The sequence below is a fragment of the Odocoileus virginianus genome, chromosome X (assembly GCF_023699985.2).
Source record: "Odocoileus virginianus isolate 20LAN1187 ecotype Illinois chromosome X, Ovbor_1.2, whole genome shotgun sequence".
NCBI classification, from domain to species: domain Eukaryota; kingdom Metazoa; phylum Chordata; class Mammalia; order Artiodactyla; family Cervidae; genus Odocoileus; species Odocoileus virginianus.
Window position 1 is genome coordinate 52,158,696 of NC_069708.1, and position 27,825 is coordinate 52,186,520.

The following is a 27,825-nucleotide window of genomic DNA, read 5'->3' on the forward strand; positions in this document are numbered from 1 at the left end:
TAGCGAACATCTTATCAAGGAAGACATTGCCTCACATTAAGTCATGTTGGTAAGTTGATAGGAGAGAATATTCTCACCCAAGAAGATTGTTATTTCCTGAAGGGATAAAACTCCACCAGGGAAAACCCCTGTGGTACTTATAGGTAGGGCCAGTCTACCAAGGTTGATAACATAGTTCTGACCAGAGGAGGAAGAAGAGTGCATTTATTCATTCCTGAAAGCTTTGTGGGTAGATGTGCATCTTTCTGTAATCTGCAATCTTAAAGTTTCACAGACTCTGAGCTGTACAGAGGTGCTAACCCTGAAAAACCTCTCCAGAATCCAAGTTGCTGAATCTTCCTTGCTGCCTGCAGAGGCTCCAAACCACCTTTTGACAATGGGAAACTGGGTGGTTAATCATTGGTTTTCAGGTTTGTTTCTGGTAAGTGATTTTTCACTTTCTATTAATTACTCTTAGAGTAAGGAGATGTTGTGTTTGTTAATATGTGTACAGTTACTGGAAAGGGAAAGATTCCATGACAATATTGAGCTCTTCAAGGTCAGTTATCACTGAAAGGTCCAATCCTAGGATTGCATATATATGTTTATTATACTTTTCTGTGTATGATGTATTTCAGTATTTTAGAAATCAGTCCAACTCCAGAAATTGATTGATAAAGAGACAAGGCTATAAACCACAAGTATTTGGAATTTCAATCTGTTTTCTTTTTTTTTCCTCCTCTTTTTCTTTTCCATTTCACTTCTAACTACTGCTATGGAGCACTCATTTCTCTCCATTCTTTCTATCCTGCTGACACCAAGAAATCATAAAATCATTGAATGTTTGAAGTAGAAGTGATCTTAGAGATCATGGCCTAGCACTGTCCACTAGAAATATAATGTGAACTCACATATGTAATTTTAAAATTGTCTAATACCTATGTTTGGATGTGAGAGTTGGACTGTAAAGAGGGCTGAGCTTAGAAGAATTGATGCTTTTGAACTGTGGTATTGGAGAAGATTCTTGACAGTCCCTTGGACTACAAGGAGATCCAACCAGTCCATCCTAGGGGAAATTGATCCTGGGTGTTCATTGGAAGGACTGATGTTGAAGCTGAAACTCCAGTATTTTGGCCACCTGATATGAAGAGCTGAGTCATTTGAAAAGACCCTGATGTTGGGAAAGATTGAAGGCATGAGGAGAAGGGGATGACAGAGGATGAGATGGTTGGATGGCATCACCAACTCAATGGACATGGGTTTGGGTAAACTCCGGGAGTTGGTGATGGACAGGGAGGCCTGGCATGCTGCGGTTCATGGGGTCACAAAGAGTTGGACACGACTGAGCGACTGAACTGAACTGAATACCTATGTTGAAAAAGGTAAGAAGAAAATGGTGAAATGAATGTCCAGTAATATATCTTGTTTAACCCAGTATATTTAAAATGTTATCCTTTAAACATGTAATCAATATAAAAATATTAATGAGATAATTTGTATTATTTTATTTTTACTGTTTTTGAAATCCAATGTATATTTTATACTTACAGCACATCTCAATTAAAACTAGACATATTTCATGTACTTAGTTGCCACATGTGGTTAGTGGCTATGGCTTTAGGTAGTGTAGAAAGAAACCAACTCTTTGATTTTACAAGGGAAAATAAGATCCAGATGTCACACAGTGAATTGATTACAGAGCCATCACTTAAATCCAGCTCCCCAGTGTTCAAGCCATAACTCCTTTACCACACTACATGTACACAATCCCCTTCTCCTAACACACTCTCTAACTGAACTCTAGCTTCATTTCTGCTATTAACTGAGTGACCAAGACAAAATTATTTATCTTCTCTAGACTTCAGGTCACCTGTGTTGTAGGTGGGGGAGGATTAATGAAAACTAGGTTACATATAAATATGAGTGTTTATAGCTCTAAAATCCTCTCTTTTAAATCCCTCTCTTAGGTGATGATGATTTAAATATCTTTCCATCTTGTACCAATCTCTCCAGAGGGCTCAGACTTCTTGTTATCTTTGACATGTACTCCTTTGCTATTTTTTTAATGAAAAATAAATTACCCCCAAAATACTTTTACTCCTCCTTCCTGTCAGGTCTTCTACTTGACTTTCTTTTCCATTCATAGTGGAGGAAATTATAGTCAAGGTGGGGAAGGGTGTGGAATTCCTTACAGATATCACTGCATTTCATCATTCATCTTACCTGCAGTTGATTATTTGGCTGACACAGTGTTCTTTGCCTCTGTGTCCCTGTCAGATTCTGAAATATTTTTGCTCTCTCTAAATAAGGTTCTCTACCTTGTCTTCTAAACTCTTGAATTATCTGTGGCTTTCACCTCTCTTTTTCCATTAGGGTCAAAGATCTCTGGAAGACACACAACTCTGGAAAGGGTGTGTGGGCAAAGAATGCAGAAAGAAATTGAGTGGAAAAGCCAGTCTGGTGATGACACAGCCAGAATCTATTGAGCTTGTACAATGCACCAAGCATTGTATTAATCACTTCACATGTATTATCTCATGTAACATCCACAGCATTGCTGTGGTGTAGATATTGTTATTATCCTCATTTTATAAGTGAAGAAATTGAGGTTCAGAAAAGTTAAATCACAGATGTAAGATTACAGAGCTAGAAAGTGGTGGAGCTAGAATTTGAGCCCAGGGAGTTTGACTCCAACATCATGCTTCAAATTACTGTTATGATGCTACAGGTGTGAGTGGTCCAGATCTAGGGAATCTGAATGGACCATATTCTAGATTAAAGGCCCTCTACCCATAGGGCTGAGATGGTTCTGGACCATCCTAGGGCCACAGATATATATTAGAGGTATGTATTCCAGTGCCCCCAAAGTCCTGATCAATTACACTTTGTTCTCCAAAGCAATGGAGAGTAGGTTCCAAATTTCTCTCTTTGCCAATGGAGACAGATCTTGGAACAGATGAAGTCTTAAGCGCTCAAATGAGTCCACAGCAATGATAGGTTAATTTGAAGAAAAGAATAACAACCTAAAAACAGGGAAGCGTATGTCAGGGTATAATTAAAGAGGCAGGCCCATCTGGAATGGTTTATTGTCTTCAGATGGGTATTGTTATAGATGTTGAATTTATTTTTTGTTTCTTTAGAAATCCATTTATTCACTCATTGCCATCTTTTAGGAGCAATAGTTTGAATGCTCTAGTCCAGAAGTTGGCAAATGTTTTCTGTAAAAGGCTAGATTGTACATATTTTAGGCTTTGCGAGCCATATGTTCTCTGTCACAATTTCTCGACACTTCCACTGAATCACAAAAGCAGTTATAAACAATACAGAAATAAGTAGGTGTGGCTAAGTTCCAATACCATTGTATTTATAGATACTGGAATTTGAATTTCATATAATTTTTGTGTGTCATGAAATATTTTCTTCTTTTGATTTTTCTAACCATTTAAAAATGGGAAAAAGTATAAAAACCATTCTTTAGCCTGTAGGCTGTACAAAACAGGTGGTGAGCTATATTTTGGCCTGTGAGCCTTGATTGGCTGACCTTGGTGATTAGCATCATTAGTGCATGTCTTGAAGTCCTGACTCACTCTGAGATTAAGTTTACTCATTTAAAATGAAAACAGATATAGGATTTTCCTGATGGTCCAGTGGTTAGGAATCTGCACTTTCACTGCAGGGGGCACAGGTTAGATCCTTGGTCAGGGAACTAAGATTCCCCATGGCTCACAGTGCACGCCCTCTGCCAAAAAAAGAAAACATATAAACACAAAATAGCCAAATGGTGAAGCTATTCTTTACCCCTTATCTACTCCTTCCCATACCCAAATTTCACTTTATTCCTTGCTTCATTTTTCTTCCTCTAGGCTGCTTGGTTGGTGCTGAATGTTTTCCTGTTCGTGCATGCCTTCCTGTCATTTGAGAAGGCCACCAAGTACTACTACACAAGACAAATACTGGGGGTGAGTATCACAGTTGTGATGTCGGGAATCTCTCTGTTTTTTCTTGTCTCTGACCCTGGCTCCTTTGTGACCCAATGCCCTCATTTCCCCTAGAGTTAGGGTCACCAGAAAAAACTTCAGGCTACCCAGGTAAATTTGAATTCCAGAAAAATAACAAATCTTTTTTATTTATTTTACTTATTTATTTTTGGCTGTGCTAGGCTTTCACTGCTATGTGGGCCTTTTCTCTAGTTGTGTCGAGCCAGGGTTACTCTTCTTTGCAGTGCCCAGGCTTCTCACTATGGTGGCTTCTCTTGTTGTGGAGCACGGGCTCTAGGGCATCTGGGCTTCAGTAGTTGTAGCTCCCAGGCTCTAGAGCACATGCTAAATAGTTGTGGCCACTTAGTTGCTCTGCCACACATGGGATCTTCCTGGACCAGGGATCGAACTGGTGTCCCTTGGGTTGCAAGGTGAATTCTTAACCACTGGACCACCAGGGAAGCCCCAACTCTTTTTTTTTTAAATTTAGTATTTATTTATTTGGCTGTGTCAAGTGTTAGTTGTGGCATGAGAGATCTCTCCTTGTGGTGCTGTGATGCACAGACTCTTTAGTTGTAGCACCTGGGCTCAGTAGCTGTGGCTTGTGGGTTTAGTTGTTGCATGGCAGGTGGGATCCCAGTTCCCTCATCAGGGATTGAACCGGCGTCCCCCCTCCCCCACTGCAAAGTGGACTCTCAACCACTGGACCACCAGGCAAGTCCCAACAAGTATTTTTTTGGGGGGGTATCACTTATTCCAAATATTGCATGAGACAGGGGCATATCAGAAAATGATTCATTTTTTAAAGTTCAAATTTAGCTCATCATCATGTATTTTTGTTTGCTAATCTGACAGCCTTATCCAGGGCACACTCCCCAGCTCTAATAATGAAAACACACAATAAAGAAATATTGAGTAATTTTCAAACTGGTTTCCATAGAAATTCAGGTGTCCCTGCAGAGTGTGAGGGGAAAGCTAACTGGACAGTGTCCCTACATCAACCAAAGCAGCACTTATCTGTCTTGTGGATTTCTGCTTATGATTTTAAGAAAGACTTTGGCTAAAAACAAATTAATGAACAACTTGAAAACCATTGCTGTAGACTGATCTCACAGAAAAATACCTATCAAACAAGAGGGATACTTGGTGTGGCAAGTTTTGTGGAGTGGGTGGTGTTGCCAAATTCAGGGCCTGTAGAAAGATGGGGTCAAGTCAGAGTAACAGGATGGAGAAGCCTGGGGAAGGAGCAGATTATAAGGACAGGAGAGGAAGGGTGAGGTGGGTATGGCACATTGGCGTGGAAGTGAACAAGAAGAAGCTTGGAGATGAGAATGGTTCACTCACAGGCTCGTCGATCTGGCCACTGTCTGGTTAAAGAAACAAATTTGACAGCTAACTCTTATCATTTATTCAGTAACATGTAGGGATTTGAAGAAGTCACTCTCATCTTGATGGTGCCTCTTTTCATTAGCTTTCCAGGAAGACTCACCCAGTGTAAATGTTTAAAGACAGCTAGTCCTTTTTAAAAATCCTTCTTGTCTCTTAATAATCAAATGATTCGTGTTAAGATCACAACTCATTTGAATGTTCTGTTCAGACTTATTTCACCCGGCTGTTTTCCATTTTAAATGTTGCTCCTTGATCCTTCTTTGGAAACTATAACTCCAAAGGAAGTGTTAAATTGTTTTAAAAATAGTTTTTTATTAAGAGAATGATGTAATAAGTGTGACTAACTATGAAGAACAGAATCGCTTTATGATCAAAAAGTCAGCAGCAGAAAAATTAATTATGCTGATATCCTGTGGACATTTCATCTTGTAAAATCCTTTATATAAAAAATTAACTATAAATTATACTGCTTTCGAGGAGATCAAATGATAGAGAAGTGTTAGAATAAAATGTGAAAATCACTCCCCCACCACTTTCCGTGGAGATAACCTTTGTTAATGGCTCAACTTGTGTGTCTCTAAAGACACACCGACGTATACTCACAAATGAATTAGACATATAGATTTTGTTTTTGAGATAGGTAATATTTTTATTCACTTATTCCTTATAAACAGTAAAACTTGCTCTTTTTGGTGTACGCTTCTATGAGTTTTGATAAACACATTCAATAGGACACTTAAAAAAATTAACCAAAGGAAAAAAAAGGATCACATTGTAGATATTGGCTGGAAATTTCTTCTTACACTTAGTGTATCTCAGATCTCTCTCCATGTACGTATATAACCAGTAATGTGCTGGAACCAGCTCATGCCAGTATGCAGTTGCCAGTTGTGCATCTCTTCCCAACTCTACATTCAGTGTTGTTTAACGACATAGGTTGATATCTTGAAATCTGCTATGGTGGGAGTATTTACAACAGGTAAACTGACAAACACTGGAAATCAAGAATCTTCCTTCCCCTGAAAGCTGGCTGTGAAGCATTTACCAGCCTTACACCACTACATATAGATAACACTCATTCTTTGAAGAGAATAACAGTTCATGGCATTGAGGTACCATACTTTATTTAATCATTCCCAAGGGCATGTCTGAAATTTATGCTTCCTTTGGGAAAATAGAGTTATTTTATTCAGAGGAATGAGTTTAAATCCATAGTCAATGAGGCATTAATGACAGCTGCAATTGATTTAAAACATCAGTTAGTGTTGAAAAGTGAACATAAATTGGTGTATTTCAATGTGCTGTTACGGGGGAAAAAAAAGATTTGCTCTAAAAGGAATTCATCACATACAGATATCCTCAAAAGAATATGAAGCTGTGAAATTGTAGTCCTATATTTTTCAATTCACTTGTCAATTTTAGCTTTAAGGAACCTCTGTGACTCAAATAAGCAAGCGGTGGGAACTAATGTGGAAATGCAGGATCTTTGAGATGAACAGAGGAAATTTACTCAGAAACAGAACAGGCTATCCCTACCAAAAACAGCTGGGGTGTGACTCAGCAGAGGGAGAAAACACAGGTCATGTGGAAGAGTCAGAAATGGAAAACAGTAGGGCAGCTCATATTCATTGTACTGCCAGACATTGTAAGCCATTATGGATGTAGGCAGATCTTGACCTGGCTTATTAAACCAATGTCACATTGTCTGGGTTTAGGGTATATGGAAAAATAGTCTTTGTGCCAAAAAGATTATTAGAAAAAGGTGGGTGGTGGTGGTGATTAGGTTGCTCAGTCATGTTCAACTCTTGTGACCCCATGCACTGTAGCCCACCAGGCTCCTCTGTCCATCGAATTTTCCAGACAAAAATACTGGGGTGTGCTGCCATTTCCTACTCCAGGGGATCTTCCTGATCCAGATTCAGTGACAAATCTTTTATTGTAAAAATCAATTGCATAACTAGAGGTGTTCTTTTCAATACCATGGATTACTCTGTCTAGTGAAGGCTACCTACCAACTCCCTTTCAGAATAATATTTTTAAACATAGTCAATAAAATATATGAGATTACAATAGAAACCAATTATATTGAAATATAATCAAAATATACAATAAAACAAATTTGTGATAGAGTAATATATCTATCTGTTTCTTTAGTTGTTGTTGTTTGGTCTCTAAGTCATGTCTAACTCTTTGAGACTCCATGGACTGTAGCCTGCCAGGCTTCTCTGTCCATGGGATTCCCCAAGCAAGAATACTGGACTGGGTTGCCATTTCCTTCTCCAAAAAAAGGCAAAGAAATTGTTGACTCTGCCTCATCTTCTTCCTTTTAGCAAGTCATTGACAGGCACAAATGTAAGGCTGGCCAGTCAGATGAAGTGCAACAAAAATTGTCTGGCTGCTGCCACCACCTTTGTTGCTGCTGTGAAATTGTCATACTACATTGTATGCAGTCGCAAGTACATGAAGCTGACTCAGAGACCAGCTTTACAGTTGAGGAGAGAAATCGAAATTAGCTACCATGGAGTTGAACATATTCTGTCCAGTCTATACCTAATCAAGCCTGTTTCTGGGCTTAATACTTTGAAGCACTGATTCCTTGTCTCCTTTTCTAGCATCTTCTACTATTAGATCAGATGTGGTCCACTGGAGAAAGGAATGGCAAACCACTTCAGTATTCTGGCCTTGAGAACCCATGAACAGTATGAAAAGGCAAAAAGATAGGACACTGAAAAATGAACTCCCCAGGTCAGTAGGTGCCCAATATGCTACTGGAGATCAGTGGAGAAATAACTCCAGAAAGAATGAAGAGATGGAGCCAAAGCAAAAACAACACCCAGTTGTGGATGTGACTGGTGATGGAAGCAAGGTCTGATGCTGTAAAGAACAATATTGCATAGGAACCTGGAATGTTAGGTCCATGAATCAAGGCAAATTGGAAGTGGTCAAACAGGAGATGGCAAGAGTGAATGTCGACATTCTAGGAATCAGCGAACTAAAATGGACTGGAATGGGTGAATTTATGTCAGATGACCATTATATCTACTACTGTGGGCAGGAATCCCTTGGAAGAAAGGGAGTAGCCATCACGGTCAACAAAAGAGTCCAAAATGCAGTACTTGGATGCAATCTCAAAAACGACAGAATGGTCTCTGTTTGTTTCCAAGGCAAACCATTCAATATCACAGTAATCCAAGTCTATGCCCTGACCAGTAATGCTGAAAAAGCTGAAGTTGAATGGTTTTATGAAGACCTATAAGACCTTTTAGAACTAACACCCGAAAAGATGTCCTTTTCATTATAGGGAACTGGAATGCAAAAGTAGGAAGTCAAGAAACACCTAGAGTAACAGGCAAATCTGGGCTTAGAGTACAGAATGAAGCAGGGCAAAGGCTAATAGAGTTTTGCCAAGAGAACGCACTGGTCATAGCAAACACCCTCTTCCAACAACACAAGAGAAGATGCTACACATGGACATCACCAGATGGCCAACACCGAAATCATTGATTATATTCTTTGCAGCCAAAGATGGAGAAGTTCTATACAGTCAGCAAAGACAAGACCAGGACCTGACTGTGGCTCAGATCAAGAACTCCTTATTGCCAAATTCAGACTTAAATTGGAGAAAGTGGGGAAAACCACTAGACCATTCAGGTATGACCTAAATCAAATCCCTTATGACTATACAGTGGGAGTGAGAAATAGATTTAAGGGACTAGATCTTATAGACGAGTACCTGATGAACTATGGACAGATGTTTGTGACATTGTACAGGAGACAGGGATCAAGACCATCCCCAAGAAAAAGAAATGCAAAAAGGCAAAATGGCTGTCTGAGGAGGCCTTACAAATAGCTGTGAAAAGAAGAGAAGCAAAAAGCAAAGGAGAAAAGGAAAGATATACCCATTTGAATGCAGAGTTCCAAAGAATAGCAAGGAGAGATAAGAAAGCATTTCTCAGTGATCAGTTGCAAAGAAATAGAGGAAAACAATAGAATGGGAAAGACTAGAGATCTCTTCATGAAAATTAGAGATACCAAGGGAACATTTCATACAAAGATGGGCTCAATAAAGGACAGAAATTGTATGAACCTAACAGAAGCAGAAGATATTGAGAAGAGGTGGCAAGAATACACAGAAGAACTGTACAAAAAAGATCTTCACGACCCAGATAATCACGATGGTGTGATCACTCACCTAGAGCCAGATATCCTGGAATGTGAAGTCAAGTGGGCCTTAGGAAGCATCACTACGAATAAAGCTAGTGGAGGTGATGGAATTCCAGTTGAGCTACTTCAAATCCTAAAAGATGATGTTGTGAAATTGTTTCACTCAATATGCCAGCAAATTTGGAAAACTCAGCAGTGGCCACAAGACTGGAAAAGGTCAGTTTTCATTCCAATCCCAAAGAAAGCCAATGCCAAAGAGTGTTCAAAGTACCACAATTACACTCATCTCACATGTTAGCAAAGTAATGCTCAAAATTCTCCAAGCCAGGCTTCAGCAATATGTGAACCATGAACTTCCAGATGTTCAAGCTGGTTTTAGGAAAGGCAGATGAACCAGAGATCAAGTTGCCAACATCTGCGGGATCATAAAAAAAGCAAGAGAGTTCCAGAAAAACATCTATTTCTGCTTTATGGTCTATGCCAAAGCCTTTGACTATGTAGATCACAATAAACTGTGGAAAATTCTGAAAGAGATGGGAATACCAGACCACCTGACCTGTCTCTTGAGAAACCTGTATGCAGGTCAGGAAGCAACAGCTAGAACTGGACATGGAACAACAGACTGGTTCCAAATAGGAAAATGAGTACATCAAGGCTGTATATTGTCACCCTGTTTATTTAACTTATATGCAGAGTACATCATGAAAAACGCTGGGCTGGAGGAAGCACAAGCTGGAATCAAGATTGCCAGGAGAAATATCAATAACCTCAGATATGCAGATGCCACCACCCTTATGGCAAAAAGTGAAGAAGAACTAAAGAGCCTCTTGATGAAAATGAAAGAGGAGAGTGAAAAATGTTGGCTCAACATTCAGAAAACTAAGATCATGGCATCCAGTCCCATCACTTCACGGCAAATAGATGGGGAAACAGTGGAAACAGTGGCTGACTTTATTTTGGGGGGCTCCAAAATCACTGCAGATGGTGACTGCAGCCATGAAATTAAAATATGCTTACTCCTTGGAAGGAAAGTTATGACCAACCTAGATAGCATATTAAAGAGCAGAGACATTACTTTGTCAACAAAGGTCCATTTGTCAAGGCTATTGCTTTTCCAGTGGTCATGTATGGATGTGAGAGTTGCACTGTAAAGAAAGCTGAGCACCGAAGAATTGATGCTTTTGAATTGTGGTGTTGGAGATGACTCTTGAGAGTCCCTTGGACTGCAAGGAGATCCAACCAGTCCATCCTAAAGGAGATCAGTCCTGGGTGTTCATTGGAAGGACTGATGCTGAAGCTGAAACTCCAATACTCTGGCCACCTCATGCAAAGAGTTGACTCATTGGAAAATACCCTGATGCTGGGAAAGATTGAGGGCAGGAGGAGAAGGGGATGACAGAGGATGAGATGGTTGGATGGCATAACTGACTCAATGGACTTGAGTTTGTGCAAACTCCAGGAGTTGGTGATAGACAGTGAGGCCTGGTGTGTTGCAGTCCATGGGGTCACAAAGAGTTGGACGTGACTGAGTGACTGAACTGAACTGAACTGATGTATGCTGCCTGACCACCCAAGGAGATAATTTTGAAATTATGTTCTTAGAAATTCTCCCTTCTCAAATCTCTACCTAGGTTTAAAGTTTTACTCTGAGGGGTTTCTTTGTTTTGTTTTATTCAATTATTAAAGGGATCTTAAATATAAACAGTTAATTTTTTATTGTTTTTTTGCATGATTATTACATACTTATAACTGCAACATTAGAAAGTATAGAGAAAAGAAAAATAGTCAATATAATTATAACTCAAAATATCTAAGCTATATTTAAAATACTATATATATATATATTCAAGATTATTTTACAAATGATGAACTAAAATCATAATTGACCATATTAAGCAAAAATCCTCATTGCAAAGTGTTACACTCAGAATTTATTTGTTAACTCAAATCATTAAATCCTGTTCTCTTTCATATTGATAAATGGGTAGTCAAACATTTCCAAACCACTGTCATGAGGATTTCTCAACTCGATATTAAGTTCAGCAAATTTTCTGTCATTTGTAAACAGCATTTGGACTCATTGTCCAGGTCTAAGACAAGTGGACCAGGCCTGTGCTCACCTGGTAGATGAAGAGATGAAGCAGCTGATGGTTTCTTCTCTCCTCTGTTCTAGTCAGCTCTGGCATGGGCCCGAGCCTCTGCTCGCTGCTTGAATTTTAACAGCATGCTGATCCTTCTTCCTGTGTGTCGAAATTTGCTGTCTTTCCTGAGAGGCACCTGCTCAGTGAGTCCTAACCACTTGTAGGTCATTTTTCACATTGAAGAAAAAAGACTCTGTACATCTCAATAGGCCAGCTCAACACCAAGCCCCTAGAAATGGAAGCCAGAGATCTCCTTTGGGGGATGAGGCAAGGGGGTAAGCAAGAGTGGGTGGGTATTGGCATGCTTTATGTAAGACATGTTGGTTATATATTGAAACTGAAAATGTTAGTTGTTCAGTTGTGTACAACTCTTTGTGATCCCACGGACTGCAGGCTGCCAGGCTTTGCTGTCTGTGGAATTCTCCAGGCAAGAATACTGGAGTGGGTAGCCATTTCTTTCTCCAGGGTATCTTCCCAACCCAGGGATTGAACCTATGTCTCCTACATTGCAGGCAGGTTCTTTATCATCTGAGCAACCAGGGAAGCCCATATAGTGAATTTCATAAAGCTCTCTGGAGACACCTGACCATGATCATTTCACATTTGTAGCTTTATAGGAGTACCCTGAGAAAGCAACTGGATCACAACCTCTCCTTCCACAAACTGGTGGGATATATGATCTGCCTACACACAGGTAACTGGGGCAACGGATGAACCTGCAGGCTTCCAGACATTCAGAATATAGATTCATTCATCCATGTGTGTAAACATTCAAAATATATTTATTGAACACCTGGCACTATTTGCCAGGCACTATTTTAGACCTGCTTTCATGGAATTTACATTCTATTCCTTTAGGAGTAAATATAAAAAAGATCTTAATTCTCTCTGTAATCATTATTGGGCACTTTATGTGGACTCACCATTCTGCTTGGTACCACATGTAGGATTTTCCCTTTCTAGTGAGGCATACCTGCCATGATGTTTCTGAGACAACTTTCACATTCTTTTCCATCTTTCCATTTAGCTATTCACATCATTGCACACCTGTTTAACCTTGAACGATATAGCAGAAGCAGACAGGCCACAGATGGATCCCTTGCTTCCATTCTCTCCAACCTACCTCATCAGGAGAATGATTCATGGCTAAATCCCATCCAGTCCTCAAACACAGTGAGTTGATTCAAGGGAAAAGCATCTGGGACCTGGACATGAGCAGGAAGGTCATGGTGTCCTTGATGGACATTGTGTCTGGTTGAAATTTCTCCTTTCCTAGACAGTGGTGTACGTGACATTCACCAGCATTGCTGGTCTCACTGGAGTGATCATCACAATGGCTCTAGTTCTAATGGTGACTTCAGCTATGGAATTTATCCGGAGGAGTTATTTTGAGGTCTTCTGGTATACACACCACATTTTTATCATCTACTTCATTGGCTTAGGAATTCATGGTCTTGGGTAAGGTCCTCAAACTCCCATTTTTCATGATCTTGTTCCTGATCTTGTGTAATTCTTTGCCACATATTGTCCTTTTTTTCTGCCTCAGTGGAATTGTCCGGGGTCAAACAGAAGAGAGCATGGCTGAGAATCATCCTCACATGTGTGCAGAGTTTTTTGAGAAGTGGGATGATCCTGCCTCCCACTGCAAGCCTCCCCAATTTGAAGGGCTCCCTGCTGAGGTAAGACCAGGACAAGGATAGTAGACTTTTGCTAGGAGATGTTATTGTCATTGTTGTTATTATCACTCATTAATATAATCATTATTAGTTCAGCCTGGTGCTGACTCCTGTGGAGTAGGTTATTCATCTTATGGCTGAATGCTTGTACTTTCTGATCAGCATCTCCCAATTTCCCTCACCTTCCAGCTTTCCCTTACTACTTTGTTTTTGAGTTCAACTTTTTTTTCTTTTCAAATTGAAGTATAATTGACCTACAGTATATATTAATTTCAAGTGTACAACTGAGTGATTTGGTATTTTTATATATTACAAAATGATCAGTGTAATAAGTTGCCATCTGTCACCATAGAGAATTATTAAAATATTATTGACTATATTCTGCATGGTGTACATCTCTGTGATTTATTTTATAAGTGAAAATCTGTACCTTTTAATCTCCTCACCTGTGTTATGCATTCCCCCCCATACCCCTTCTGGCATCACCAATCTCTTCTCTGTATCAATGAATCTGTTTCTGTTTTGTTTGTTCATTTGTTTTGCTTTTTAGATCCCACATATGTGAAATCATGTGGAATTTGTCTTTCTCTGACTTATTTAACTTTGCATAATGTCCTCAGGGTCCATCCATGTTGTTGCAAATGGCAAGATTTCACTTGTTTTGTCATTGAGTAATAATATGTGTAATATATATATATATATAAAACATCTATTATATATGTATATATAAAATAACATCTTTTTTATCTATTCATCTATCAATGGACACTTAGGTTGCTTCCATATCTTGGTTATTCTAAATAATGATGCAGTAGATCTTTTCCAGTTAGTGCTTTTTGGTTACTTTGGAAAGATACAATTGACCCTTGAACAACAGAGGGAGTTAGGAGTGACAATCCTCGGGAAGTAAAAAATCTGTGTATAATTTTACATTTGGACCTTTGTATCCACAGTTTGACTTTAGTAGACTCAACCAACCACAGATCTTGTAGTACTGTCAGTTCACTTCAGTTCAGTTACTCAGTCGTGTCCAACTCTTTGCGACCCCATGAATCGCAGCACACCAGGCCTCCTTGTCCATCACCAACTCCCGGAGTTTACTCAAACATGTCCATAGAGTCGGTGATGCCATCCAACCATCTCATCCTCTGTCGTCCCCTTCTCCTCCTGCCCCCAATCCCTCCCAGCATCAGGGTCTTTTCCAATGAGTCAACTCTTCGCATGAGGTGGCCAAAGTATTGGAGTTTCAGCTTCAGCACCAGTTCTTCCAATGAACACCCAGGACTGATCTCCTTTAGGATGGACTGGTTGGATCTCTTTGCAGTCCAAGGGACTCTCAAGAGTCTTTTCCAACACCATAGTTCAAAAGCATCAATTTTTCGGTGCTCAGCTTTCTTCACAGCCCAACTCTCACATCCATACATGACTACTGAGAAAACCATAGCCTTGACTAGATGGACCTTTGTTGACAAAGTAATGTCTCTGCTTTTTAATATGCTATCTAGGTTGGTCATAACTTTCCTTCCAAGGAGTAAGTGTCTTTTAATTTCATGGCTGCAATCACCATCTGTAGTGATTTTGGAGCCCGAAAAATAAAGTCTGACACAGTTTCCACTGTTTATGTATTTATTTAAAAATCTGCATATAAATGGACATGTGCAGTTCAAACTCATGTTGTTCAAGGGTCAACTGTACCCAGAAGTAGAGTTGCTAGCTCCTATGATAGTTCTGTTTTTAAGTTTTTGAGGAACTGCCATACTGTTTTACTTAATGGCTGCACCAATTTATACTCCCTTCAACAGTGTGAAAGGATTCTCTTTCTTCCACATTCTTATGAACACTTGTTATTTGTTGTCTTTTAAATAATGGACATTGTGACAAGTATGAGGTAATGTCTCAGTGTGGTTTTGATTTGCATTTCCCTGATAATTTTAGTGACATTTTTTATCCTTTCATGTGTCTGTTAGCCATCTGTATGTCTTTTTAAAAAAATGTCTATTCACTGATAATGAGTGAGGTTGAGCATCTTTTCATGTGTTTGTTATCCATCTGTATGTCTTCTTTGGAGAAATGTATGTTTAGTTCTTTGGCCCATTTTTTGATTGGGTCATTTATTTTTCTGGAGTTGAGCTGCAGGAGTTGCTTGTATATTTTTGAGATTGATCCTTTGTCTGTTGCTTCGTTTGCTATTATTTTCTCCCATTGTGAAGGCTGTCTTTTCACCTTGCTTATAGTTTCCTTTGTTGTGCAAAAGCTTTTAAGTTTAATTAGGTCCCATTTGTTTATTTTTGCTTTTATTTCCAATATTCTGGGAGATAGGTCATAGAGGATCCTGCTGTGATTTCTGTCAGAGAGGGTTTTGCCTATGTTCTCCTCTAGGAGTTTTATAGTTTCTGGTCTTACATTTAGATCTTTAATCCATTTTGAGTTTATTTTTGTGTATGGTGTTAGAAAGTGTTCTAGTTTCATTCTTTTACAAGTGGTTGGCCAGTTTTCCCAGCACCACTTTTTAAAGAGGTTGTCTTTTTTCCATTGTATATCTTTGCCTCCTTTGTCAAAGATAAGGTGTCCATAGGTACATGGATTTATCTCTGGGCTTTCTATTCTGTTCCATTGATCTATACTTCTGTCTTTGTGCCAGTACCATACTGTCTTGATGACTGGGGCTTTGTAGTAGAGCCTGAAGTCAGGCCGGTTGAGTCCGCCAGTTCCATTCTTCTTTCTCAAGATTGCTTTGGCTATTCAAGGTTTTTTGTATTTTCATACAAACTGTGAAATTATTTGTTCTAGTTCTGTGAAAAATACCGTTGGTAGCTCGATAGGGATTGCATTCAATCTATAGATTGCTTTGGGTAGTATAGTCATTTTCACAATATTGGTTCTTCCGATCCATGAACACGGTATATTTCTCCATCTATCTGTATCCTCTTTGATTTCTTTCATCAGTGTTTTATAGTTTTCTAAAAATAGGTCTTTTGTTTCTTTAGGTAGATATATTCCTAGGTATTTTATTCTTTCCGTTGCAATGGTGAATGGGATTGTTTCCTTAATTTCTCTTTCTGTTTTCTCATTGTTAGTGTATAGGAATGCAAGAGATTTCTGTGTGTTGATTTTATAGCCTGCAACTTTAGTATATTCATTGATTCACTTTAGTAATTTTCTGGTAGAGTCTTTAGGGTTTTCTATGTAGAGGATCATGTCATCTGAAAACAGTGAGAGTTTTACTTCTTCTTTTCCTATCTGGATTCCTTTTATTTCTTTTTCTGCTCTGATTGCTGTGGTCAAAACTTCCTAAACTATGTTGAATAGTAGTGGTGAGAGTGGGATTCCTGACTTTAGGGGAAATGCTTTCAGTTTTTCACCATTGAAGATAATGTTTTCTGTGAGTTTGTCATATATAGTTTTTATTATGTCGAGGTATATTCCTTCTATTCCTGCTTTCTGGAGGGTTTTTATCATAAATGGATGTTGAATTTTGTCACATGCTTTCTCTGGAGAGAATCATATAGTTTTTATTTTTCAATTTGTTAATGTGGTGTTAATTGATTTGTTAATGTTAATTGATTTGCGGATATTGAAGAATCCTTGCATCAGTGGGATAAAGCCCACTTGGTATGATCTTTTTAATATGTTGTTGGATTCTGTTTGCTAGGATTTTGTTAAGGATTTTTGCATCTATGTTCATCAGTGATATTGGCCTGTAGTTTTCTTTTTTTGTGGCATCTTTGTCTGGTTTTGGTATTAGGGTGATGGTGGCCTCATAGAATGAGTTTGGAAAATTACCTTCCTCTGCAATTTTCTGGAAGAGTTTGAGTAGGATAGGTATTAGCTGTTCTCTAAATTTTTGGTAGAATTCAGCTGTGAAGCCGTCTGGTCCTGGGCTTTTGTTTGCTGGAAGATTTCTGATTATAATTTCAATTTCCATGCTTGTGATGGGTCTGTTAAGATTTTCTATTTCTTCCTGGTTCAGTTTTGGAAAGTTATACTTTTCTAAGAATTTGTCCATTTCTTCCAAGTTGTCCATTTTATTGGCATAGAGCTACTGGTAGTAGTCTCTTATGATCCTTTGTATTTCTGTGTTGTCTGTTGTGATCTCTCCATTTTCTTTTCTAATTTTGTTGATTTGATTCTTCTCCCTTTGGTTCTTGATGCGTCTGCTAATGGTTTGTCAATTTTATTTATCTTCTCAAAGAACCAGCTTTTGGCTTTGTTGATTTTTACTATGGTTTCTTTTGTTTCTTTTGCATTTATTTCTGCCATAATTTTTATGATTTCTTTCCTTCTACTAACCCTCAGGTTCTTTATTTCTTCCTTTTCTAGTTGCTTTAAGTGTAGAGTTAGGTTATTTATTTGTCTTTTTTCTTGTTTCTTGAGGTAAGCCTGTATTGCTATGAACCTTCTTCCCCTTAGCACTGCTTTTACTGAGTCCCATAGGTTTTGGGTTGTTGTGTTTTCATTTTCCTTCGTTTCTATGCATATTTTTATTTCTTTTTTGATTTCTTCTGTGATTTTTTGGTTATTCAGCAGCGTGTTGTTCAGCCTCCACATATTGGAATTTTTAATAGTTTTTCTCAGGACTGTAGTTTTAAAAAAAAGGAAAAAAGAAGCTCATAGAATACAGAGAACAGACTGGTGGTTATCAGAGGCAGGGGTTGGGGAGTAGGCTAAATGGGTGAAAGTAGTGAAAAGGTACAAACTTCCAGTTATGAAATAAGTTCTGAGGACTTGATGTACATGGTGACTATAATTAATAATACTAACAGGATATTTGAAAGGTACCAAGAAAGTGAATCTTAGACTTTTCTCATCACAGGAAAAAAATTTTTTTGTAACCATGCATGGTGCAGAAGGTTAACTAGATGTACTGTGGTGATCATTTTGCAATATTTACAAATATTGAATCATTATGTTGTACACATAAAGCTAATGTTATATGTCAATTATATCTCAATACAAAAATAAATAAAATAAAGACAAGACAGTTTGGTCTCCAAAAAAATCTGTATAATATGCCATTTTTATCATTTTTTTTCCCTTAATAAATAGTCATGACTATACTCATGTACTTTGTGCATGCCTTAATTATTCCTTGATGCTCCATTTCCTAGGAGTAAAATTCCTGTGTCAAAGAGAAGGAATGCTTTCAAGGCTGTTAGATGTGTTGCCAAATTTCTCTTTGGGAAGATGCTATTTATTTGTACTTCCCAGGTACACATGTGAATGATGCACATCTATTTCTCTGCATCCCAGTTAATGGTGGGCATCATTGTTTAAAGCTGTTTTCCAATTTGAGAGGCTAATATGCTATTTTAATATTAATTTTCTCTGATTACTTTCAAAGCTAACATTCCCCCCTACCATTGGTGACTAGCCACTTCTTAAATATATTTTTTCATGTCTTCTGAATCATCTGGGGATTTTTTTTCCCAAATAAGAGGTAGTATCAAATTGTAATATGCCCCTTTTCAGGTTTACTGGCCCTGTCTCTGCCTCTTTTTTCCCCAGAGATACACACTGAAGTATCTTGCCTGAAACAGCATAAGAAATCTCTTTCCACAGAGTTCCAATGTATTGTGATTGAGCAATTGTGCAAAAAAGAACATGACTTAGCATTGCTAGGAAATGTATTTTTAGGAGCCCCTGTGGGTATGGAAGCAACCTGCTGCCTTTGAGAAGATCTGAGGGATAGAAAGGCTTTTTTTTAAGTACACAAGATAAAAAGTGTATTAGTATGTTAGATGTTTTGAGCACCTGAGAAAAGAGGTGATAAATAAATACCAAGTTTTATATATTGCTGTTATCAATAGTGTGAGCCACACACTTTTTTGTTTGCCTTGTTTTTAATCATCCGCTTCTACTTCACATCAACCTTCTTTGTTGGCTTTTCAGGTTGGACAAGTTGTCCTGGAAAAGAGTCTTAACTTTTTTTTTAATCTTTACAACATTGCTTCTGTTTCATGTTTTGGTTTTTTGACTGAGAGGCATGCAGGATCTTTGCTCCTTGACCAGGGATCGAAATCATGCCTCCTGCATTGGAAGGTGAAGTCCCAACCAGTGGACTGCCAGGGGAGTCCCAGCCTTAGATTCTTAAAATTAAACTTTAAATATAACTTAAAAATGTATATTATTACCATGTAGTTTATTTTTGTGCTTTTCTCTTGTTTCCTGGTGAGACCTGTAAAATTTCAGAAAATGATCTGCTTTATGAGTAACAGGTTAATAAAACTGTTGTGGATTACTCCTTTCCATTTCCGTCTTCAAGTTTTGGTGAAATTAGTGGCTTAATAATGATACACATCACTCAAAAATATTTATTTATTGAATTAAGGAATGAACTGCTACACAAATAAATCCTAGAGAAGAGATTAGTGTGTAACCTCACTTTTTATTGTCTCTGTGTGCAGTCTTGGAAATGGATCCTTGCACCAGGCATTCTTTACATCTTTGAAAGGATCCTCCGATTTTACCGCTCTCAGCAGAAGGTTGTGATTACCAAGGTAAAGAATATGCACTTTCTTCTTGCTGTGCTAAGAGTTCTGTTCTTCCTGATTATAGAAATAAATTGCCATGTTGTCACCTTCACAGAAATAAAAAGCAACTTGAGGGCAATATATTTGAGTTCCTCTGGTGCTGGACAGAACTGGAGAGGCTTGGCAGAAATCATCAGCATGGGTCTATGTCAGAAGTTGCTAACAGGCAGTATACACCATATCTCTGTAGCCCGTCAGGCTCCTCTGTCCATGGGATTCACCAGGCAAGAATACTAGAGTGGGTAGCCATTCCCTTCTCTAACACTTTGGCCACCTGATACGGAGAGCTGACTTACTGGAAAAGACCCTGATGCTGGGAAAAGATTGAGGGCAGGAGGAGAAGGGGATGACATAGGATGAGATGGTTGGATAGCATCACCGACTCAATGGACATTAGTTTGGGCAAACTCTAGGAGATGATGGAGGACAGGGAATCCTGGCACGTCCACAGGGTTGCAAAATATTGGACATGACTAAGCAAATGAACTACAATAACAACAACAATCTAGCCCACAGACATATTTTGTTTGGCCCAAACACTGATTGTTTAGAAAGTCGAATTGGTCGCTAACATATAGAAACCTGGATGGAGGCTTTCACATCAAAAAATGTTATTTCTTGTTGGTTTTCCAACTTATCCAGTTATAGCACAGGGAATTATATTCAATATTTTGTAACAAGATAGAATGGAATTTAATCTGAAAATAGTAACTGAATCACTTTGCTGTACACCTGAAACTAACACAATATTGTAAATCAACTATGCTTCAATTTAAAACTAGCATTTCTAGACTCTTGAAGAATCAAGCAACCTGATAATGCTGAATCTCTGCTCCACAGTGCAACCATTGTATGGACTTGGTAATTGCTGCCCCTTTCAGAAAGGATTTCTGTTTGCAATTTACTGTCATCAGCAGCCCTCCAGCTTTACTCATTTACTTTATTTGCTTGCCCCTGTCACCATTTGAATTTGCCTCTCTTGACCTCTGTGCTTCGTTCATAGGTTGTCATGCACCCATCCAAAGTTTTGGAATTACAGATGCACAAGCATGGCTTCAGCATGGAAGTGGGACAGTATATTTTTGTTAATTGCCCCTCAATCTCTTACCTGGAGTGGCATCCCTTTACCCTGACCTCCGCTCCAGAGGAAGACTTCTTCTCCATTCATATCCGAGCAGTGGGGGACTGGACAGAAAATCTCATAAGGACTTTTGAACAACAGTATTCGTCAGTTCCCAGGTAGGTCGTTAAGAGCAGTAGAGATCCAGACCAGAACACAAACAGGCAGAAAAGAGAAATAATTCCTCACTGAACCTTAAGTCTGGTAAAATGGAATATGATTAAAATAAACAAGCAACAGTGAGCTGTGGAACAGTTATGCCTCTGGGAGGACGTTTGAGGTTGCAGGTAGAGGTGAGACTTCACTTTTGCCCATTTTCTTTTGCCTTCTGCCAGGATCCAGGTGGATGGACCTTTTGGCACTGTCAGTGAGGATGTTTTCCAGTATGAAGTGGCTGTGTTGGTTGGAGCAGGAATTGGGGTTACACCCTTTGCTTCTATCTTGAAATCCATCTGGTACAAATTTCAGCATGCAGATCACAACCTCGAAACACAAAAGGTACACTCCCAAGTACCATTTTTCATCTGGTCTGAGCCTGACAGGTCCACAGTTTTCATGGGCTAAGCTCTTTACAATTAGTAAGAGAGTAACCTCTCCCTGGAGTTACGAGAGTGAGTGATTACTTCTCCTAGACAAGGCATCCACTCCTGCAGACTTGCCATAAGAACTGGGTCTTCATTGTCAACTGGAGCACCTGAAATGAAGCTGATGTTTGAGCTCTTTCCATAAGGAAAGTTGTCAGGACTCTGGACATTAATGCCACTTGAGGTCAGCAGCTCTGTAGAAGTGATTTTTTCCAGGTCACTCTTAGACTTGATCAACAAATATAGTGTATATATGCATAATCATGTCATCATAGTGCACATTGTAAGAGGCACTTAAGGCTATATTCTCTTTTGCTGATTCCAGATCTATTTCTACTGGATCTGCAGGGAGATGGGTGCTTTTGCTTGGTTCAATGACCTATTGGCTGCCCTGGAACAGGAGATGGAGGAATTAGGCAAAGTGGGTTTTCTAAACTACCGTCTCTTCCTCACCGGATGGGACAGCAGCTTTGTGAGTTCAAACAAACACACTAATTCCCTAAGACAAAGGTCAGATAAAACATAATGCATGCTGAGCAGAAATAATCATATCTTACGATTTCCTACCTGCTCTCACCTTCACACTCAAGTTTAAAAGTGGCTGAAGGAAGGGCAGCTATCAGGACCTGCTTTTTCTAACTTCCTATTTCTCCAACTCCAGGCTGGTCATGCAGCACTAAACTTTGATAAGGCCAATGACATCCTGACAGGTCTGAAACAGAAAACCTTCTTTGGGAGACCTATGTGGGACAATGAGTTCTCTACAATAGCTACCGCTCACCCCAAGTAAGTGTATTCTCCTCTAGTTGGTTGATTTTGCAGAATTAGGTTTAGGAAAATTATTACAGCATGTTGAACACTCTTGGGAAAAGATCTCTGGGGCCAAAACTATTTGCACCAATCTTAGATTCTTGCTTAAAAGTGAGGAAATTTCATCTGAGATTTCAGCCAAATAGGGAGAAGACGTTTGTTGTCACCACCTGCATTCGAACAATGAGGCAAAGAAACTCAGTTCTGGCTGTATTACCAAATAAAAGAGAGAACTAGAACCACTCAAATGCACTATTTTGGGCCAAAGCAGTTCTGAAGAAAAATAACAAAGTTGGAGGCATAACTGTCCCAGACTTTAGACAATACTACAAAGCTACAGTAATCTAAACATCTTGGCATTGGCACAAACATATAGATCAATGGGACAGAACAGAGAGCCCAGAAATAAACCCACACACTTAGGGCCAGTTAATTTTTGACAAAGGAAGCAAGAATATACAATGGAAAAAAAGACAGTCTTTTCAGCAAATGGTGTTGGGAAAGCTGGACAGCCTCAGGTAAATCAATGAAGTTAGAATGCTCCCTCATACTATACACAAAAATAAATTCAAAATGGCTTAAAGACTTAAATGTAAAACATGATACCATAAAACTCTTAGAAGAGAACCTAGGTAAAACATTCTTGGACATAAATCATAGTAATATTTTCTTAGATCAGGTTCCCAAGGCAAAAGAAATAAAAGCAAAAATTAAAAAATAGGATCATATCAAACTTCAAAGCTTTTGCACAGCAAAGGAAACCATAAACAAAATGAAAAGACAACCTACAGACTGGGAGAAAATATTTCCAAGCAGTGCAACTGTCAAGGGCTTACTTTTCAAAATATACAGACAACTTATACAACTCAATATAAAAAAAAAAACCCAACTCTATTAAAAAATGGGCAGAAGATCTCAATAGCCATTTCTGCAGAGAAGGCATATAGGTGACCAACAAGCACATGAAAAGATTCTCAGCATTGCTAATTATTAGAGGAATGCAAATCAAAACTAAAAATGAAGTATCACTCCACACTAGTCAGAATGGCCATCATCAAAATGTCTACAAGTAGCAAATGCTGGAGAGGGTATGAAGAAAAGTAAATCCTCTGACAGTAGTAGTGGGAATATAAATTAGTTAAGCCACTATGGAAAGCAGTATGGAGGTCTCTTTAAAAAACTAGAGTTGCCATATGATTCAGCAATCCCACTCTGTGGCATATATCCAGAGAAAAGTCTAATTTGCAAATATACATGCCATCCCAATGTTCATAACAGCACTATTCACAATAGTCAAGACATGAAAGCAACCTAAATATCTATTGACAGATGAATGGATAAAGAGGGTGTGATACACATATTCACACACAATGGAATACTACTCAGATAATGCCATTTGCAGCAACATGGAGGGACCTAGAGATTACCATACTAAGCAAAGTAAGTCAGACAAAGATATATCACTTATATGTGGAATCTAAAATATATGGTACAAATGAACTTATTTATAAAACAGAAATGGACTCAAAGACAAAAAACAAACTTATGGCTATCAAAGGGGAAAGAGGAGGGGGAGGAATAAATTGGGAGTATGGGATTAACAGGTACACACCACTATATATATGGGCTTCTCCAGTGGCTCAGTAGCAAAGAAATCACCTGCAAGGCAGGAGCAGCAGGAGATGTGGGTTCAATTCCTGGTCAGGAAGATCTCCTAGAGCAGGGCATGGAAACCCACTCCAGTATTCTTACCTGGAGAATCCCATAGACAGAGGAGTCTGGCAGGCTACAGTCCATGAGGTTACAAAGAGTCAGACATGACTGAGCACAAAACTAAATAGCTGATGACCTGACCTCAGTTTTCTGAGGGGTTCTGAGACATGCTGGAACATGAAAATCAGTCATAAAATCAGCCATTAAGATGGGAAAGAGATTAAGCTGATTGTATTAGATAAATTCCTGACACCTTCCAGTTCTGGAACCTTGAGCTAGAAAGAAAACCCTCTAATTTTCAGATTCCTCATCTGTAAATGGGGTTTATATGAGTAAGTGCCTGCTCTACTCACTTGCCGGATTGTCATGAATAATAAGCAAGACATTATATATAAAATGCCCTGTAAACTGGAAAGCAGCATATAAACGAAAGAGATTCTGTTAATTATTGTTTCAGGTTGACCATAGTTAAGGAATACTTATATTATGTGGGAAAGAAGAAAGATGAGCCAGGGAAGAAGTAGGAGTGTGGAGAAGCAGTGTCACAGAAGCCAAGAGAGGATGTATTAGAGGAGTGCTGTCAACAGTGTTGGAGGAAGGCAGGGTCCAGCAAATGCTTATTTAGTTTAAGGATGATCTAACCATATTTATAGACAGATCAGGAGCCAGTAGATAGAAATAAACTAAACATGCAAAATAAACATGCAAAACGGGCTTCTCCCACATTGTTTATGGGAATGTGAAACTGTGCACCACTTTGGGAAAGCTCTGGCCTTTCCTCAAAATGTTAAATTCCATCACCACATGACCCAGCATTTTGACTCCTAAGTATATACCCAAAAGAAATGAAAACATATGTCCACACACAAACTTGTGTATGAATGTATGTAAAGTAGCCTAAAAGTGTGGAAACAAAAGTGTCCATCAACAGATGAATGGATAAACAAAATGTGATATATTCACACAATGGAATATCATTTAGTTGTAAAAAGAAATGAAGTACTGTTATATGCTACAACATGGATGAACCTTGAAAATAGTATGGTAAGTGCAAGAAATCCAACACAAAAGGCCACATATCATATGATTCCAGATTAGGCAAATCTAGAGACAGGAAGTAGATTTGATTATCTAGGGCAGGGGTGGGGGCGGTTGGCAGAAAATGGCAAGTGACTGCTAATGTGTATGGGTTTTTTGAGATGAAAATATTCTCAGATTTTGTGCAACTTGGTGGTTATACTAAAAAGCACCACCTGCACACTCTAAAAGGCTGAATGTTATATCATGGGAATTACATTTCAAATAAAAGAGGGGAGAAGAAGATATAAGGGAAGGAAGGAGAGTGAGGCCCAGAGCCTAGTTAGAAAGAGTATCTTTGGCAGGAAGAATCACTACCTCTTCAATGTGAAAAAACACTGGATGGCTTTAATGGCAGTTGCTATGTACCAGGCATTTTTCTAATTGCTTTACACATGTTGTTTTTGTTTAAACCTCCAAACAAGACTATGAGCTAGGTACTATTTTTATCCCCACTTTACAGGGTTGGGGGGGCATGGTGAAAGAGAGATTAAGAAACTTGCCTAAAGTCATACAGCTGAGACAAATGTCAGAACAGGGATTAGAACCTAGACAGCCTGGCTTTAGAGTCTAGTAGTTCATAGTACACTGCTCTTCATATCCTATGAGTGTGCTCAGTAGAATAGGCAAGGTTGAGTACTGAGAGGGTTAAGGGCTGGGAGCATATTGGGGATTGCAAACAGAAAAGGTGAGATGAACATGAAGAACGTGAGACCGTCAGTAACTTAATTTCTATGTAAGGTTGTTGGGAGGAGAGGCATAGCAGAGGTAGAAAACATTCCCACAAACCACCAGCAGCCTTTGCTGCCTTCTAGTTCTGGCTACCATTCTATTCTTGCAGGTCGGCGGTGGGAGTCTTCCTATGTGGTCCTCAGACTTTGGCAAAGAGCCTGAGCAAATGCTGTCACCAGTACTCCAGCCTGGATCCTAGGAAGGTTCAATTCTACTTCAACAAAGAAAATTTCTGAGTTACAGGAATAAGGATAGTAATCTGCATTTAAATCTCTTCATCTTCAACAATTTACTTGATTTGGTCAGGTTGAGGTAACCACTTAAAGACAGTAACATGTTTCTTTCAAGCCTCGAGTCCCTGGATCTCTTTTTTGATTGGATTCAACTTAGTCATCACTGAGCTTCATGGACCCAAGAACTTCGGAAGTTATCATAATTGTAAAGCCCATGGATTCTTTCTTTGAAAATCACTGTAAATCCTTCTGGAATGCCCTAATTGCAGCAAGGCCTGATAGCAGATGCAGTTGACAGTTACATAATTTAACCTCGGGTGATTTTGTTGATTCCAAGTGTTAGCCATATCCTGGACTCTGGGTCATTCTCCTAGTCCTCCTACCCACCAAGAAAATTTCTAAGGTGATTTTTTTTCAAATAAAAATTTATTAAAGAATTAATGACAAAATATAATAAACATAAATAGTAAAACAAATATAAAATTATCAAGAACTCAATCCCTATATAACAGTATGTACATTCTGTTAAACATGGTCTTATCCAGTGTGAATGGCAACTTATGCTTTACTTATTTTTGCTTATCAAAAAATGAAAGATTTTCCTCTGTTTAATGAATAAATCTTTTGTTACTTTATCTAGGCTCTCCATTTAGGAAAGATTATCTTTAAAGTACGCTAATCGTAACTGAAATTGTATCATAATTGAGAGTCAGCTATGTTGTCATTAGCTTGCCTTGTTCTGCTGGAAATAATTGTGAAAACCTGAACTCCATCTTAGGAGGATTATTTAGTCAAGAAGGACTCTTTATTACCATCTTAATCAAGGGGAGTTATTAATGTCTTAAAAAGATAATTTAAAATTTTGACAACATTTCTTTGGCTCCTATGTACCTATTAAGGAATCGTTCAGTAATATAAGCAAAATGCCTTTTCTTTCTCCTATCAAAATGCTTTTATTTCTTCCATCCACCTGGCTCTGGAGTGTCAGTAGTCACAGTGAATCAGTAGACGGAAAGAAGACTGGGGCCCTTAAAAGAGGAAAAATAACACACATTGCGTTGTGCTCAAAGACAATTCAAATCATAAGATTTGCAAGAATGTTTCTACTGAATTAACATTAGCGCACCTATCTCTCTACCACTGTGACCAAAAATGAATGATTGCTTCTAAATGTCCAGAAACCTACAAGACTTGAAGGATTAGAAAAACTGATTTTTTTCAGTCACTAGTCTGAACAAAATAAAGGAAGGTCATGAACTCATGGTAGCTAACTGTGTTTCATGTATTAACTGGACATCAAGAACAAGTACTAATGGACGTTTCTGAGAGAATAGATTGGGATACCCCTGCTGTTACTAATTTCCTGGATTTTAGCTAATTTAAATTTAATAAGGGTTTAGGAACATGCACACTGCTACCTTGATGATTTGGTTCCTATTAGACAACTGCTGACCAAATTATAACTTGATCTCCAATGAGTCTGATTTGGAATCTTAGTGTTCCTTAAAACTTATTATAATGAGTTCCTAAGGAGAAAGGCTGTACTCTCAGTCTTGACGTCTCAATATGTTGACACTTCAAGACATGACTGCTGCTAAAATAAACATATCAAGGCCTAGAATGTTCATGGAAGCTGGCAGAAAAGGTAATGATAATAATAAATCCTACATACATACATACAGCTAAGCCCAAATTAGGCA

The 27,825-nt window shown here is 38.6% G+C and overlaps 1 protein-coding gene across 2 annotated transcripts; it reads left to right on the forward strand.

Moving 5' to 3' along the window:
* The first annotated feature begins 462 nt into the window (after nucleotides 1-462).
* Nucleotides 463-27,391, forward strand: NOX1 (NADPH oxidase 1). Of its 2 annotated transcripts, XM_070461895.1 has the most exons (12): nucleotides 463-1,361; nucleotides 3,843-3,938; nucleotides 11,683-11,793; nucleotides 12,260-12,344; nucleotides 12,678-12,823; nucleotides 12,927-13,108; nucleotides 13,197-13,329; nucleotides 19,731-19,823; nucleotides 20,860-21,095; nucleotides 21,312-21,474; nucleotides 22,222-22,346; nucleotides 26,002-27,391. In XM_070461895.1, the coding sequence occupies exons 1-12, from the start codon at nucleotides 1,350-1,352 to the stop codon at nucleotides 26,126-26,128; spliced, it is 1,509 nt and encodes a 502-aa protein (XP_070317996.1). In that variant the 5' UTR covers nucleotides 463-1,349; the 3' UTR covers nucleotides 26,129-27,391. The 2 variants fall into 2 exon arrangements, with proteins under 2 accessions (XP_070317996.1, XP_070317995.1); XM_070461894.1 differs by lacking the exons at nucleotides 463-1,361; nucleotides 3,843-3,938 and adding an exon at nucleotides 21,886-22,032 and having other exon boundaries at nucleotides 11,411-11,793.
* Nucleotides 27,392-27,825: the final 434 nt, after the last annotated feature.